Here is an 18,607-nt window from a genome sequence, read left to right as displayed (position 1 = left end):
ATGAATCTAATCCTTGGTCAATGCTGGTACTGTTTAGTATAAAACATGAACAAAGACACTATCTATGAATCTAATCCTTGGTCAATGCTGGTACTGTTTAGTATAAAACATGAACAAAGACACTATCTATGAATCTAATCCTTGGTCAATGCTGGTACTGTTTAGTATAAAACATGAACAAAGACACTATCTATGAATCTAATCCTTGGTCAATGCTGGTATTGTTTAGTATAAAGCATGAACAAAGACACTATCTATGAATCTAATCCTTGGTCAATGCTGGTACTGTTTAGTATAAAACATGAACACAGACACTATCTATGAACCTAATCCTTGGCCAATGCTGGTACTGTTTAGTATAAAACAGGAACAAAGACACTATCTATTAATCTAATCCTTGGTCAATGCTGGTACTGTTTAGTATAAAACAGGAACAAAGACACTATCTATGAATCTAATCCTTGGTCAATGCTGGTACTGTTTAGTATAAAACATGAACAAAGACACTATCTATGAATCTAATCCTTGGTCAATGCTGGTACTGTTTAGTATAAAACATGAACACAGACACTATCTATGAATCTAATCCTTGGTCAATGCTGGTACTGTTTAGTATAAAACATGAACAAAGACACTATCTATGAATCTAATCCTTGGTCAATGCTGGCTCAGTTTAGTATAAAGCATGAACAAAGACATTATCTATGGATCTAATCCTTGGCCAATGCTGGCATTGTTTAGTATAAAAATGGATCCATGTTATACATCAGCAAAACAGTGACTTTAGTAATTCTAGCACCTGAATAGTGTGCACTCAGTAACCCAATTGAACAATTCGCTGTAAAATGTCATTTCTCCAAAACTCATTAGAGTCTGGTATGAACTGGTACTTTGTAACATTGCGAACACCGCCTGGTAACCTAACCTAAATAACGTTTTTCACTGATTTTCTAGGCGAGTCTGTATTGTGTAGATATGCATTTTGATCATCCAGCAATGCAATTCCCCAAGTGTACGTATCAGTGCACCTGAGCTGGAGTATTTGATCGGTAATAATCTACAATAGGTACAACTGATTCAGTTGGTCTTGGTCAATTACAACTCCCTCAAGTTTTAATATTTTGCTTTCAAAAGAATCCTTGGCCAATCAATCAGTTTTACATGACAATTCAGCGAATCAAAGGTTACATTTCCAAATTCAGGCTCATGAGTGTCAGTTGATATCTTCCTATCAATCGGGTGTCAGGAAAGTATGGCTTATTTTTATATCCCAGCACACTCATCCCAAACATATCTAGTTCTGTTCCATTACAAATAATCCAATTTCATTTGGGGTCTTGTTACTGTGTACGAGTGAATGAAAGGAACATCATCAGCAAAACTTGCTAACCAATCGCCTGTGCCAATTCAAATTAGCGTCTGAAGATCATTATCAGACCATCCCACTTTCAAAAGGAGACCAAGGTACTTTTAGAGAGGGGCATGATCGGTATACTGCTTTTCCATAATAATTTTTATCGTTGTTTTAATTGCATTTTATAATTTATTACATTTAACATAGTGCAAAACAAGAAAAAATACAAAAATTGAGCATAAACTCACGACTTGAGAGTGCGCCCCTCTCAGTAAATACCATTGCCTCCTTTTGAGAATGAGGTGGTCCAAAGTGTTTTAAACAATAGTGATCTCCAGACATCAACACAGGCGATTCGTTGGTAATTAGATGTTCCTTTCATTCACGCGTCCACAGTAATGATTATATACAGATTGTGACACTATGGTCATCTTTTGTGGGCAAGAAAAGAACCGATTTGAGTGATTGAAATCTAAATCGATTTCAGTGGTATTATCACTTTAACCACTCAAGTTAGTTCAACAAACTGACAATCCACATTCATCACTACATACAAGCTAGAAAAAAAGTTGTTGTTTTTTTCAAATATTTATTACTCAATTTGTATTCATAATTTACAACTTGTCAGTGTGACCTAAAAACAATGTAGAGACCAAGCAAACAAACAAACCTAAATCTTCTCCTGTATCCTAAAGTTTGAGTTTAACTCTACAAGTCTCAAACAAAACAACGCATTTAACCACATTGAAACCGTGATTCGTTTGATGAGATTTTAAGTGTATCAACTTACTGTGATGTTAATGCCGTTGTTTTTTTTTAAACTTGCCTTTACATTAAAGTGTCTATCCTTCCAATAAATGAAATACATCTTTGAAATAATACTTTATCCATGAGAACAAAGCATGGAAAACCAATTATTCTAATATTTTAACTTCCAGCTACCTCGCTTCTGAGTACTTATCTCTAGCATAGTTTGATCAGATTCTGGTCGGCGTGCCTGTTAGTTTTAAAGGAAGAGCTGAAAAGTGTTTTTGTGTCATTTGAAACAAAGAAAATATGGTTAGGAATATGTCTCCTGTTAGTGCCGCAATATTTTGTTCACACATAAACTTTGCAGATGGACTTGACAGACATTTGTAATGTTTCATTTAAAAAAATCACTGCATCAGTTTTTCAGAGAAACTGATATTTTTATTCTTGTATTTAGTCTAAAATTAACTAATATTCGGTGATGGGTAAGTGTGGATGAGAAATTACAAAAGGTGATTCACTTAAGCAGACCATTAATCCCCAAATACATAATTTATACCCAGTTTGCAATATTGTCCACCACTAGAGGTCGCCCCTACACGTGTTAAGTTTACAATAATGACTTCTTGTTGATTTTGATATGTGTACGGTGGCGAGGACGACTTCTTAGAGCTTTACGTAGTGCCACTTGTCAACTGGAAAAAAACAAATAAGGGTAAAACGAATATTTTTATAGATACAAGAGAAAGATTGATACAGGAAGTAATGATTGAAGATGCAGGAAGTGGAGAATCGGAAACAGGTAATAGAAAACCAATATATAGGAAGTTGTAAGCGACAATACAGGAAAGTAAAGATTAAGGATAAGGTAATAGTGGTGCACACCACATGCTAGTACAACATCAACTACTGTAGAATACTTTATTTTCGCTTGGAATTTATTTTCGCTATTTTCGCTAAAGGGATGATTCTGTGAAAATAAAATCCAGCAAATATACTTTTTTTTCTATATTTCACATTAAACTCATCAAAAATCAGTGAAAATAAATTCCATACAAAACGCCCAAAAAGCCTTTTCAGCAAAAATTAATTCCAGCGAAAATAAAGTATTCCACAGTATATCCCCATTGACATGTGACTGATTGTGCTGGCCATATGTTTATTTTCACAAATAGACACTCCTCTTTTTGCCAACACTTAGAATCAAGCATTCTCTATTAGGTTACATATATGAATTGTAAAACTGCACTGTTTTTTGTTTGTTTGTTTTTTATAATTGCAGTATGGATAGAATTTCTCGTTTTATCCGGTTTCTCAAGACATAAATTTATAATAGTATACTTTCTGCCTCATGACATTTACGAGGTTATACCCACTATAGTGAGGTTTTACGGTAATTGTAAACCTGCTCCAAAGAATACAGTTACATACCTTCTGAACTTATTGGCTCAGCTTCAGCTGGTGGAGCACTCTATCACAAGAAACAAACAAAATTCAAAAATATTTAATAGTGTCTTACAGTTTGAGGGAAAGAGTACGGTAGCCATTCCAAAAATAAAACAGATGAGCAATTTAGAACTTTGCAGTAGAATGCGTTACCTGATCAACCGCTGACTGTGCATCTTCACCACTGGTAATAAATGGACTTCCTGCCACTGAAATGTTTTCACTGTTGATAAAAGAAAAAATAGAGACAAATCTCTAACTATTTGTTGATAATCATGCTCATGCACTCTAGTGAGTTCCTGAAGTACCAAATTTTATTAAATACATTAGGTAGTTCTTCAAATGTATAGATATGCTAATACTTGGTAATTATGCATAAATTTTAGCTCATAACATATGCTAACCACACATAATACATGTACCAAGTTTCATTGGCTTTTAATATATCAGTAGAACATACACATACACTCACAGAAATGCAGTAAAACGAGTATCATAATCACAATTTCGCATCGCAGATTTTCTATTTCCTTAGATGAGCGTGCATCCAATTAATATAATATGTCAAATTGAATAATGCACTGAATGTTATGAAGCCAGCATGCAAATATTTTTTTTTGTAAATTAGTTATTTTAAAAATGGATACAGAAATGTCATTGCCGTTGCATAACTTTTCACATATTACAAGCATTTAATTGACATGCCAAAATATCTGCTGAACTGAGACATGCCAGAAAAAATCCAGCCTGGATCAGTATGTCCCCAATTTTAAGTGTCTGAACACACTGCACACTCACCATACTGTAGAGCATCAAACTTCAATACAGAATTTCCAGATTTTGATAAGATCTTTAGTACAGAGAGTTTAGAAATTTCTTAATCACGTTGCAAACAGCTTTTTTTTACTAAATTTTGGAAGTAACTGGTTTTAAATAAATTTACAGCAAGAAGAATATTTTAACTACAGTTGATCTAAAATTGATGTTTCATTCAGAATCAACTTTGTTTAAATTATAATGTAAATAAATTCTTAAAAAATAAGTTTTAGGCTTTTTTCTTTGGAAACCCCATTTTGTAACCATAACTTTACAGTCAATCTTACTGTTTAAAACTCATTATTATACATCTGTCATCGCAGTACCATAAGTTACAGCGTCATTTTACAGAGTATTTTCATCCTATCATATTAGGAAATGCGAATTTCAAATATGTGTGAGCGTCCTCTAATAATAAAAACAATAACCTCATTATTTCTAAGTAGATTATCACTCTGTGATACATGTACTAGTACTTCAGAATGTAGAATGCACCCTCTGAGGCTCTCGTTAGCTGATGAAACATATATACATAAATCCCACACATGAACTTGACTGAAAGAATCTTACCAAGCCAGCCCTCCTTTCTCTGTTTTTTTTGATACAAGATTTTTCCACTGTTCGTGGGTTTGATTCACGATCTGTAAAGCAAATTCCTGATGAGAAAAAAATTACGAGTTAGTAAATGACTGCGGAAAAAATATGGTGTTTCTTAATTTGCTTTCTCAAACTTCACAGATCAAAAGAGGCACACTATAAGCAATGTACAGTGGTGCTAATGGTATTGGCGTGATAATGTTATTGGGTGGTAATAGTAATGCATGGTAAAGTAATAATATTAAATGGTAATGATGTTGAGTGGTAATGGCATTGAGTAGTAATAGTATTGAGTAGTATGCTAATGGCTGGTTATGGTAATGATGTTGAGTGGTAATGGCATTGAGTGGTAATGGCATTGAGTGGTAATGGCATTGACTGGTAATGGCATTGAGTGGTAATGGCATTGAGTGGTAATAGTATTGAGTAGTATGCTAATGGCTGGTGATGGTAATGATGATGTTGAGTGGTAATGGCATTGAGTGGTAATGGCATTGAGTGGTAATGGCATTGACTGGTAATGGCATTGACTGGTAATGGCATTGAGTGGTAATGGCATTGACTGGTAATAGTATTGAGTGGTATGCTAATGGCTGGTGATGGTAATGATGATGTTGAGTGGTAATGGCATTGAGTGGTAATGGAATTGAATGGTAATAGTATTGAGTAGTATGCTAATGGCTGGTGATGGTAATGATGTTGAGTGGTAATGGCATTGAGTGGTAATGGCATTGAGTGGTAATAATTTCACTGCAATATACCTTATCTTTCGCCTCGCCATCAAAAGCAAATTGATTTTCTGGTTTACCATCGGGTATCTTGTATATTTTAAACCATTCACGAGTAGCCTGAAATAAATGAAGAAATTGATCAAGACCTAGAGCCATAAGAAATTATGCAATCTTGGTGCAAGTAATGAAAATATAGAAAAAATACCTAAAAATGCTCAAAATGCTAGATTTAAATTATGGGAGGGGGGTGACGATCAATGTGTCAATAAAACTAGATCCATGATGTAACAATGATAAAAATGCATAAACAAGATTTTAAAATACGAAGTTTAAAAAATGTAAATATCGTCAAATTCAACCTATATGGTCCTAGCGTTTGTACAAGTGGAGGAAAGTTGCAAAACAAAGTAGAGAAAGACTAAGGAATATTACTGTAGAAGAGGATGCATTAACTGGGCTTAGTGGATTTGATGTTACTGCTGTTGTTTGCTTTTGTATTCACTAGGTTTTAAATTCACTGAATTATGAAGAAAAACAATACATTTTATTGTTAATTAATTAATTAATACTCCCAGTGTTTTATAAATTAACACAATTATCTGCTAGCAAAATAAGATGAAAGAAAACCCAGCAAATATTTAAACTCTATTTTTATAATGGCTTCTCTCAGACTGGATTGTTTGATTTTACTTGGATTTTTTTGTGACTGATTTTGTTCATGTAAAGCAATGAAAAAATAGTATTAATCTAACAATAAAGTATTTGATAGTAACCACATTAACATTTTTTTAGTTTGGATTATTTAATCATACAATCATAACTCCATCTTACCTCAATAAATCCAGGCATGTATTTTTTAATATCATCAATATCTGTAAAAGAGTATACAAGTCAGCGTCATAGTAACAAAACACAATATATCTGGCTTTTGAAGCAAATTAAAGCAAACTCTGAGACTATAGGAGAAACACGTGAAAAAAAATGGCCACCTGTTGGCCATTTTAGATCAAATCATGAAACAACAAGTCATTGTCAATGACACGTCCCCGTTCCGTTCATATTTGAGTGACATATACACTCAAAGCAGATCATGACCGAAATGCACCTGCATATGTACAACACATTGTGCTAAATCTGAACAAAATCCATCCATGCATGACTGAGATCCGGTTCTGGAATTGTGAAAATATGTGATTTTGATGCATTTTCGGCCTTAAAATGGCCATCATTCCGCTATTGTTAAGCAGATCATGAAACAAATGCACATATCTATTTGTGACATGATGTACCATGTGTGTGTGAAGTTTGAACTTGATCAATCCAGACATGTCTCGGATACGGATCCAGAACTGAATTCTTTAAAACAAAATGGCCGCCAGTCGGCTATTTCGAACTTGATCCGAAAAAAAAATGACGTGCATCAAGGTCCTATTATGTTTAATGTATGTACCAAATTTGAATGAAATCCGTCCATGCATAACTGAGATCCGGGTCCGGAATGGTGAAAATGTGCGATTTCAATGCATTTTCGGCCTTAAAGCGACCGCCATTTGGCTATCGTTAATGAGATCATGAAACAAATGCACATACATATTTGTGACATGATGTACCTTGTGTGTGTGAAGTTTGAACTCGATCAATCCAAGCATGTCTCAGATACGGATCCAGAACTGAATTCTTTAAAACAAAATGGCCGCCAGTCGGCCATTTCGAACCCGATCCAAAAAAAAAAATGACGTGCATCAAGGTCCTATTATGTTTAATGTATGTACCAAATTTGAACAAAATCCGTCCATGCATAACTGAGATCCGGGTCCGGAATGGTGAAAATGTGCGATTTTGATGCATTTTCGGCCTTAAAATGGCCGCTATTTGGCTATCGTTAATGAGATCATGAAACAAATGCACATACATATTTGTGATATGATGTACCTTGTGTGTGTGAAGTTTGAACTTGATCAATCCAGACATGTCTCGGATACGGATCCAGAACTGAATTCTTTAAAACAAAATGGCCGCCAGTCGGCCATTTCGAACCCGATCCAAAAAAAAAAATGACGTGCATCAAGGTCCTATTATGTTTAATGTATGTACCAAATTTGAACAAAATCCGTCCATGCATAACTGAGATCCGGGTCCGGAATGGTGAAAATGTGCGATTTTGATGCATTTTCGGCCTTAAAATGGCCGCTATTCGGCTATCGTTAATCGGATCATGAAAAAAATGCATGTGCATATGTCCCATATAAGGTGTGATGTATGAGTGAAGTTTGAACTTAATCGGTCCATGCATGTTCAAGATACAGGTGATCACGGACGCACGGACGCACGGACGCACGGACGGACGGACGGACGGACGCACACAGGGCAAAACATAAGTCCCCGTTTTCGGACTGCGTCCGAACGGGGACTAAAAAGATGTGCATCAGTAAGCAATGTTATTTTGTGGTTCAGAAACACTTTTTTGAATGCCACAATTTTGGCGCAACATTTTACTCATTTTTAGGAATTATCACATAATATCCCTCATAATGTTTTGTAATACCATACCCCTTTCTATAACCCTAACACAAAATTTGAATTGAATCACAGATTGCGAATCTCAGTTTTGTGATGGCCTTTAAAGATAGAGAAATAGAGTTGTTCCACACTTACCATTGAGCTGGGAGGCAAGTGGATCATTTACATCAATGGCAAGCATCTTCCAGTCTGTCTCGCCTATTAATAACACAGTAAATGAATCTTGGATTTATAAAAAGATGTTTGCAAAGAATTTCACTAGAAATGTGTCCAGTTTTCCAGTACACTGACGAGGTGATATTAATGAAATATACGATTTTATGTGCACTGCTTTGTTATAGAAGCGCATGTGTATGCGTAAATGAACTCCAGAAAATGCTGACATCAATAAATCAGTGCAAATTTGGTGCTTATTCCCTTAAAAACAATATATTCAAGATGTACATTTCAGGCAGAATGGTACTCCTGCATGTTGCACATAGCAGTGACAAAATTTACAAATGTTTGTAAAACATGGACATTTTTTATTCTTACACAGACACTGAAATTGTTTGTTTATGTTACTGAGACAATTTTCTAAATTATGATGAAATACAGTCACCATAGTAATGGATTAGAAAATCACATTTGAACACTAACCTTCATCAATCATCGCCATGGTTCCGAGTAGTTTGACTTGTACAACATCACCACGATTGGCAACCTACATAAAAATCATACATTCCGAGTGAAACCAAACTTTTCTAAATGATGCACTTCTTTCCCTCAAAGATCACAAACCCTTTAAATTTGTGTTCATTTTTTAATAGATTTCATGATAGACGAAATCAGATATTTGGATCAAATTTTCTTTTAATTTGAGAATTGCCTATTAAACATTGTGAGTGTAGCAAATATCTGAATTTTAACAATTAGAGCACACTTTTTATTAAAATTTTGGTGCATCAGTTTGCCTATTTTTAGGTATTTTGTACATTTTGGATTATTTTGGAACAAACCAACATTATTTTAGCTAATTAAAATTCTGATTATTTTTAGCATGAGTCAAATTTTCTAAAATGGCATTTACCTATAACCAATGTGGTTTGCAGTACTGGATACAGCATTGTGATATACCAGTAATACATCTTAGGCGTGCAAGTATTATACATGCATGTATATAATGAAAACTACAATGTTCTCGACCAATGGAACGGTCTGATTTTGTAGAGTAATGATGTTAAACATATCATAATGTAAAACTGTAAAAGGATCATTTATTCACTGGGTTTTAATTTTGCTTATTTCGCTGACTGGAAAATGCGCTAAATTAAAACCCAGTGAATATTAAAATTTAGCATAGAACACATTATCTAAATGACAAAACTGAATTTAAATCCCACTGAATATGCCTGAAATGGTAAATCAGTGAAATTTAAACCCAGTAAAAATTAGTCATCTTACAGTAATAAAATATGAACTGTAAGCTTTGGATTATAATCCAACAGTTAGTCAGAAAGCAGTCACTATAGATTCATGTGAACCAAAGAATTGTGCATTACATTTATGATAGCACATGTGTCAATAGGTAGCACTGCACTTGTATTTCATTATTTCAGTATTTCATTTCCATAAGGGATATATACTTTGACGTAGGTGAATAATTGTGAAAACAAATCTTTATATACCACGAAGCTTACAGTTAAAAATTGTTTAAGTGATTTTAATGTTCGTGATCTTGGTGGCAATCTATACTGCAGCGCAGTGTGATGCAGCCTGATTCAATAGTCCAAAGACGATAGTACAGTACTGTAAAATCTGTATTAAAAAATGCGGCTTTTATTAAAATGGTACAATGCATTAGAAGGGATGCGGCTTCTGTTAGAGCACCTACACATATGAGAAATGACGAATTTTTGGTTCTCAATTATTCTAAAAGACTGGGTGTGACTTCTAATAGGGATGCGGTTTCTAATACAGATTTTATGATAATAGGAGATATTTATCCTTTTTCATTTTGAATGTCATGTAACATGTACTGACCCTGCTGTTGACCTAGTTGCATGGTGGTTTACATATTTAAATTGCATGCTTCATTTTTAGTGTGTTACAAGCGATTACAGTCAAATATTGTGATTTTTTTCTGATTGTCATTGTGATATGGTTTGCGAAATATGTCGGTATTTCTTGGACTTTCATAATATTAGAAATATTGCAAAATTAGAATGGATTGTCACTGTAAACAGAGGTTATAATGTGAGTAAATCCCTTGGTTCTCTTCCAATAAGCATGGCATACTAGAATACAAGAGATTACAATATCCTTACCCTATGTCCAATTTCACAAACATCAAGTGGGTCATTATCTCCCTTACATGATGTATGGGCGTCGACATGGTTCGGGTCCTCCCATGTCTACAATAACAAAAATAAAAATTATTATTATACATCAAACACAATCAGCTTCTACATTAACATTCCATAAAATGGTATGTTTGCTTTGACTCATAATGTATTTGTACTCGCCCCCAACATCGCCTTAACCTTTTCATCACCAGATTTTCTCACTTAAATTTGTCTGTACTTTTTTCTCATATTCTTATATTTATGGAAAAGAATCGAAATTTTTGGAGCCAACAGACAAAATTTGAGTCAATTTTCAGTTTTTACTCAAAATTTTTGGCTCTTTTTCTCTCAATCTTCTGAAGAGAAGTGCAGATTATTTTGTGAATTTGTGATGAAAAGAGGGGATTGGTGTAAAATGGTTAAGTTCCAGATTATTTATGCCAGATTCAAACATGTTCATTTACATTTACGCACCAAGGCTATAGCATGTGATGCAAAGTTATTAAACGCAAAAAGTTCGCACAGACGCAAATCAACATTTTTTCCTAAATTATTTTTACAAGGAGGGGAAATATACAATAATAAGTTTGCACTACAATCATAGACTTGCCAATTATGGAGACCATGAAAATGAGTGCCTTACATGTCGATGCCTCACATTGAATATCTTGATTTTTTAACAATATTAAGGCATTTTTAGAAATTTTGGCTTGAAGTTGGATACCCTCAAAACACTGAAGTTTAAGACATGCAGAGGGAATTGAGAGTGTTACGCCACGAAATGATCTAATCTAAAAGGTGTCCACTCAAGGTACATGTATGTACCAAATATCAATCAATCAAACTGACAGTCATCGAGAAGACAAATAGCATTTTGACCAAAAATTACAAAAATATTTGCTAAAATTACAGAATTGATGATATTGTCCTATAGGCCAGTTTTTCCCTCAATGTCAAAGTTCAATTCTGTAAACAAATGACTTACCTGAGGAAAAGCACCATAATTCCATATATAGCCGTGATGTGGGAAACAATTCTTTACATAGCGTAGTTTTCCTTTTTTGATATCTTGTTTAATCGGGTTCATCTTTGCTGTGGTAGCAATCTAGAATTACAAATGAACATAATAACCTTTCAGAAATTTCATCTCCAGCAATATAAATTTTTTCATCTATAGTTGTATTTCTATAATGACACTATAAATGCAAAGCATGCATCTTAAGTATACCTTTTGAAAATTTCACCTCCTAATAAGGCGACACAAACTGTTTCATTATCAAAAAACATTTTGTGTTTCGTCCTTCTATACTACCATTGAAAAATCCAGAAAACAAGTCATGAGTGCTCTCTGACAGATAACAGTCAGATAAATCAAAGAGGAGCATGTTTGTCAACAGAGTTTTTTTTGATTTATCAAATTCTGTGTTTTATATATGCTTTGACTATGTATGTGTGCATAGTCATTTGTACACAAGATTGTGGTGTGTTTTTTTTCTGATTGACTGCATGGCTAGTTATATGAGTGCATCAAGCCAGTGGGTTAATAGATATCCAAGTCACTGAAGTGGTAGCATGCATGCAGGCTCTGATATGGCATTGAATCAAAGACTTTGGGCTCATGCAAGTCTGGCTGACTGTTGTCTTGTGTAAAAAAAACTAAAATACTCTCACCTCCATTTTGGCATTGCTCCAACGTGGCACTTCTACAACCATATTGAAAGTGGTTTTCTGAAAAGAATACAAAACAAATTAAAGTGCATGAAAATGTTACTTTTTAGCATACGCACCCACAATAGACTAATAATGTAACATTCAACACCTTGGCTACAACAAATTTCAAAATATAAATTATTTTGAAAGAATCGTCATCATTTGAATACATCATCCACAAAAAGGTAAATTAAAAATCAGGATAAAATACTTAATAATAAATTTATATTATCATTAACACATTTTAATTGGTTACGTAAATCTGAAAATGTCTTGACTGTTATCTTCTTGTAATTAGCCATGTGGCTAAAAAGCTCAACAAATATTAGCCACAATGGCGAAAATGCAAAGTGAATGCAATTATTTACACCCTGTTATTGCAGGAATACAGAATTTTTCATTTATTTTCTTATAAATGGAGGATTACTCACCTCAGCGTCAGCATGCAATGGAATATCATGGAAAGGAGACACAATGCCGTTAGGACCCTCTGAAAGTAGATGCATAGTGAATTAAAAGAAGCTAGCATCAGGAAAATGTACACAGAACAGAAGGATTATCTTGGTGCCAATTTTGGAGCATTGAACACTATTTGCCACGTAGGTTTTTTTTCATGTTTTTTTTTTTTCATATTTTTTTTAACAATTTTGACGAATACCAATAAGAAATTATGTTCATGTGGTTCAAAATAAACAAATGAATTACAAAAACATACAAAAATGTGCAAATTATTGCATCAAAATATCTGCAGGACAAAAAAATATATAATTATCATTGGACAAAGACTGAGCATTGATAAGATTATCTTTGAAAATGTTAATAATTTTGTTGGATATCGTAACAGATTGTAGGATTTATTGTAAAATAGAAATGCAGTGATAGCAGTAAATAGACATGCGCATTTATTTTTTACAAAATCAAGTGCAAATGAACAAGCTTTTACATCGGACAAATACTGAAAGGTTTACTGTCAAAACAGCTTTTATTTTATGTACATTTCTCTTGGTACCAGCACATGTTGTGAGGCCAGTATTGCTGATATTTATACCAGTGTGGTTTTTTCAGCATATTCATCAAGCCAGTTTTATATTACTCAGATCTTCCAGCATTTGTTTATTTTCCCCTTTACTAAAATACTGATGTTACCGTAATCAGTTTTTTGTTGTCTCTACACAGAGAGCTTGACAAAGAGGCCTGTACCTTACTCCATGGAGCATTACTTTAAAGCCTAACGATTGGATCTCGACATTTGCTAAGCGAAGTACATATTACCATTTTTTTACCCATTTTATAAAATTTCAAAGTACTTTGAACTCACTAGACTTGGGTACACACATCATTGAATTTTTTTTTTATCTTTTGCGAGATTTCTCATGATATCGGAACAATGACTCATAAAAACTATGGTCACATGACTATATGGTTTTGATGACACTGATGTACCAAAACCTAGATAGTCCTCACTTATTTATGTACAGTGTACTATCTGTGATACAACTGTATGTACGTACTATGGAATTGGATCAGGCAAACAAAAAATTACAAAATTTGTGTTATAAATATGCAAAATAATAAATTGAGTATGGGTGGGGTGGAGTGTGAGTCTTTTGGTGCCCTGAGATAGACTAAAACTTCAAGGAGACATCAAATAAAATTGCCTTGATGACCAGTGAATTTGCCTTTTTGTCCTTTTAATACTTCTATGTTAGTCCTATAATGACAAGACAATTTTATGCTTTGAAAATGGCTGCCCTCTAAACTCTGAATTTCAATTCTTGCATCTACGGTAGTTGTAGAACATTGTCAACTGTCAAATTTTCACAAAAATGTTTGCTTTTTTTTTTTAGTATAATTAAAAAAAAGAAAATTTCCCAGTGCTACATAAACACTGCTACAAGTGCAGTACTAAAACCATAACATGACATTAAACTGAAAAATGTGACTGCTTAGTATGATGAGAATTAACCACTGAAGGCCCCTTAGTGGGGACATCTGTCTAATGTTTGGTGCTGGTGGTTATGTAAGGACACACAGACATGATGAATGTGATGCAAGTTTCAAATTACATAACTCCTATAGCATGACTAGCTCATTTAGGTTTCACTTCTGCTTCCAACAGAATAGTCAATATTAAACAGAATTGTTTTTTCGTTGAAATCAAAATTTTATCATGTCTGGAATGTGTTACTTATTTAAGTTTTGTTTATTATGTAGTAAATTGAATTATGATACTGTAAACATACATTGTATAATTAGCAATATGTTTTGCTGCAGACAAATCTTAATATATTTTGCATTGGGTGACTGGCTAAGGGTTAGCAAAAGTGCAGCTAAGCATAATGACCATTCTTTACACACTGTACACACACTAGCCATTTTGAACACGAAACAATGTATTGACTTTAAGTATTTAAAAAAAATGTTGGATTTTTATTAAAATTATTGTAATTGCTCTATTAGTAGTGCATACACTTACATAAATACAAGAGGTGTACGTGTTTATGGTCGAAATAAGTTGTATTTAATGATTTCATATATAAGAATTGTGAATTTTGGTTTATATGTTTATATGAAAAACATGACAAATTCAAAAATCAGAAATGGATAAATTTGACCCTTTGCACACCAAAGCCAAGTTTATACACGTACTGATAGTCTTTTCCACATAAAATTTCAAACTTTTGGATCAAATCACATTTGCATCACATTTTGTTGGTTTGGTTCAAAATTTAGATTCAATTCAGTGAAAATTACATATAGAAACTGAAAAAAAATTTACCCCAATTTGAGCAGGAAAAAAATGTATATGGTTTCAAAACTACACCCATGCTACAGCAGATATCCAGCTACACAGACTGAAAAATGCTTTGGTATCAACATTTTGAAATTTGGTGATTTAGAAAGAAGTTACAACACAGATTCAAGTGTTTGGAAAACGCCATTAAATTATGTCACAGTTTTCCATTTGACATTCCAACAGGTAGTGAACCAGTTGCCCAGTAACAAGAAGTACAATTAGCACAAAGATTCAAAAAAAAAAAAACTTTACAAATAAATCATACTCTGATGAAATGAGTTCATGGTATAAAACTACCAAAATTGTCCATTGCCGGGGACTCTGGGGTACGGGGACAAGTACAATGATAACAAAATACCTGAATTCCCACATGTCACAGTACCCTGGTTAATTGGGTCATATACAGGTCAAACTTTAAACCAACCTAACTCCCTTGGGAGAAAATAACCCAGAGCAGCATATAAATAGCACACATTTTAGGTGTTGACCATTTCATACCAGGTCTGCTTTCTCAGTATAAATCAATTCAAAACAGGCTTTTCGCCAGCCACCTGCCTGTCTGTCTGTCTGTTGGTCATTTTAGACGGGACCTTCACATTTTAAACAAGCACAAAAATTTATTTGATAAGCTAAATTTCTAGAAATTGATTAACAAAATAGCTATAAATAATTACCAAAAATAGACTCAAGTCTCTTGCCACAGACCAGCAACTAGTATATCATTTTTGATAGGAATTTTTAATTTCACGCTATAACATTGAATTCAACCAATTTCCTATGTATATTTATTAGTATCCATATTTGCTTTAATAGAACCAAATTTAAGAAAACAGTGCATTATTTATTTAGTTATTTATTTATTCATTTATTTATTCATTTATTTATTTTTTTATTTATTTAGACATAACGTCCCTCGAGGGGATGAAAAGGGTTACAAATCAGGTGTTAGAAAAACAACTACATAAAAAAAAACATTACTGAAAAAAAAAATAAAAAAAAAAAAATATTGAAACTACAGTTGCAAATAATGCAATTCGTCTAAAAAAATTATAATAATTTGTATACAAGTAATGTGTTACTGGCTTAGTTTAAGAATTGTTGCCGTCTTATAATAAAACAGTTTATGCTATACTCAACTATGACTTGCATCAATTAAAACGGGGTCCTGTCCAATCACAATAATGTAGTATTTAAGGCACTGATGTAATATTACTGTACTACAATGAATGCACATGGGTATAATTATATTTGTGTCAACAGTTCATTAACCTTTCTTTCATACACTTGCATGCAGATCAGCTTTTAGACAAAATAAAAAAAAGTGAAAGTGAAACTGCCTTAGTCATCAGTTCTCTGAAAATCATTTTGTATCAAGCAGCAGGCCTCTCAATAATCATAAAGACGAAATGGAGAATTAAGTCTCGTCCAATTACGATAGTCTACTCGCGTGTCATAGTGTGCTTAACATTTGTTGACCTAAAAAGCAGACAATGACAAATCTTTTGAAGTGTGAATGGAACAGATATAAACTTCTCAAGCAATATAACTGCTTATAGACAGAGCACAGCTATGTGGCACAGAATTAAAATAAACAATTTCATGGAGTTATGAATCTACTTAATGTGTATAACAAAGTTGCTTGTTTAATTGAATTATTTAATTGGTTGAAAATGAATTGGTACCCCCATAAATCAAAGTAATAAGCCCCACCCCCCACCCCCACACACACCAATAAATTATTGGGCAGGGAGGAGGGTACCTTGATGTTTCTGGGCTCAGTGATTTTACCATGCAAGTAGAAGACCCTGCAAACTACAGTCCCTTTATCATATGATAGAGGGACTGTGTGTAAACCTTACTTTCTAAGGACAGCGGTCACTTTACTTGAACCTATCCCTCACCCAAGGCATGATCCAGATAATGCTAAGTATTCCTCCCAATCCATATCATTTTGAACAGATTTTAACAGCACAGTTTCTCTAATCACTCGCATTACTGTGTTCAGGACATCAGTGTTAAGCTCCCAGGCGATTTTCAAAAGTCATGCATGGTGACTTGTGGAGATATTGATACACCTACCCCCCCTCCCCCCAAATATCTCACGCCAACCTTCAATTTTCAAGTTCGTTCACCCCTGCACTGATCCTTGATCGCGTATATGCGATCGGTGTATTCCTGTTATATTGTGGACAAAATGAGCTCGACAGCTTTGCACAGTATAATATTATATTTCTCTGTTATAGGTCATGTATTACAGCGATGGTCATGACGGGCATTGACACGTACGCACCGGGCACGGACACTGTCGTGAAACCAATAAATATTATTACTTACTGAAGAAAATTCGGTAATCGAGTGAATTCGGCGCTCCCCTCTCAACGATTGTGTACGACATTATGGCTTGTTTAATCGGACTGCAAACTGCGAAGGCTCGTAGCGACGAAAATGTCTGCGCTCTAACAACCAGTTGACTGAATACTGTACGGGACAGCTGTGCGACACTCAACATGCGGACACTGATTATGAATGAACACCGGCTGCTGATACGAAATCTGTTCAGTAATAACGCGTATTGTAATTGGTCGACTGCGACCTTTCGATATAATGACCTTGCGCCGACGGAACATTCGCAGAGACCACGAAAGCAGTATCCCGCATTATAAATACTGCTTAGGTAAACATGGCAAATTAACGCAATATTTTTTTTTTAAATTTCATTTGTGATTTAAAAATGAGTATAGTGATAAATGGAAACATGTAGAAAAAACGAATGACCAATCACGACATCCGTGACAAATATTGCCTGATACTCCAGTTCTCGCAAAGTGTCACGGGAGCGGCATGCTCATATGTTGCAAACGTGTGTGTTCAGACGTGTGTGCGAGTTCACAGTTGTGCGCAGTCCTCTCGGCTCGCGGGTCCTAGTATGGACCTTTGTCATGACTTGGCACACAGTGCCTCTAGATAGAAGGACTGTGGTACAACGCACGAGTTAATAGTAGCGATTATTGTTATAACACTTAATTAATACTCGTTTTTTATTCTTCTGTTCAGCTGAATTTGGGTGCTGTTGGTCCTAGAGGCGTGATTCTTAGGCGATATGTGTTGAAAGTAATATTAATAAAAACTAATTTAACTTGTGAAAAAGGTTTTGAGTTAAACAGCAGATTTAAATACTAGTAGCAGCGACCTCGCCAAGGTTAAATACAAGCATTTGAATACTTTTTTAGTCTGAATTTTGCAAAGGCGCAGTATGCAACAACAATACTGTAAACTTATTATGTTTAAGTGGCAGGTAAATGAAACTAAAAAAACAAATGAAGAAACGGAAATTGCCCATAGGTGGATTAAAAACAAAAGAACGTCATTGAGGACCAGAATTGAGGAAGAGGTGAATGATATACACGTACAGTTTGTACCATGTCTCTCATAGTGTGAACAAATTGCATATCAGGGGTACATTTTATTATCCTGAATTATTTTTCTTTTAAATAAGTTATAAAAAACGTCATTTTACTTTAAAGGGCGGTAGTCGTCGCGCTGCGCATGTGCGAAATTGTGT

General features: G+C 34.2%; 1 protein-coding gene across 1 annotated transcript; it reads right to left on the bottom strand.

Moving 5' to 3' along the window:
* Positions 1–2,523: 2,523 nt before the first annotated feature.
* LOC100367353 (uncharacterized) lies at positions 2,524–17,608 on the bottom strand. Its single transcript, XM_002733126.4, has 13 exons — positions 17,380–17,608; positions 12,680–12,738; positions 12,210–12,266; positions 11,524–11,643; positions 10,521–10,607; positions 8,854–8,917; positions 8,350–8,412; positions 6,526–6,566; positions 5,725–5,811; positions 4,937–5,022; positions 3,704–3,773; positions 3,536–3,575; positions 2,524–2,799 (listed from the first exon to the last, which is right to left on the bottom strand). Exons 1-13 carry the CDS (start codon positions 17,552–17,554, stop codon positions 2,771–2,773), a joined length of 978 nt encoding a protein of 325 aa, XP_002733172.1. The 5' UTR covers positions 17,555–17,608; the 3' UTR covers positions 2,524–2,770.
* Between the last annotated feature and the right edge of the window lie 999 nt (positions 17,609–18,607).

The sequence above is a fragment of the Saccoglossus kowalevskii genome, chromosome 19 (genome assembly GCF_978046115.1).
Source record: "Saccoglossus kowalevskii chromosome 19, keSacKowa6.1, whole genome shotgun sequence".
Taxonomy (NCBI): Eukaryota; Metazoa; Hemichordata; class Enteropneusta; family Harrimaniidae; genus Saccoglossus; species Saccoglossus kowalevskii.
The sequence above is the reverse complement of the archived record's forward strand: the minus strand, read 5'-3'. Positions and strand labels throughout refer to the sequence as shown.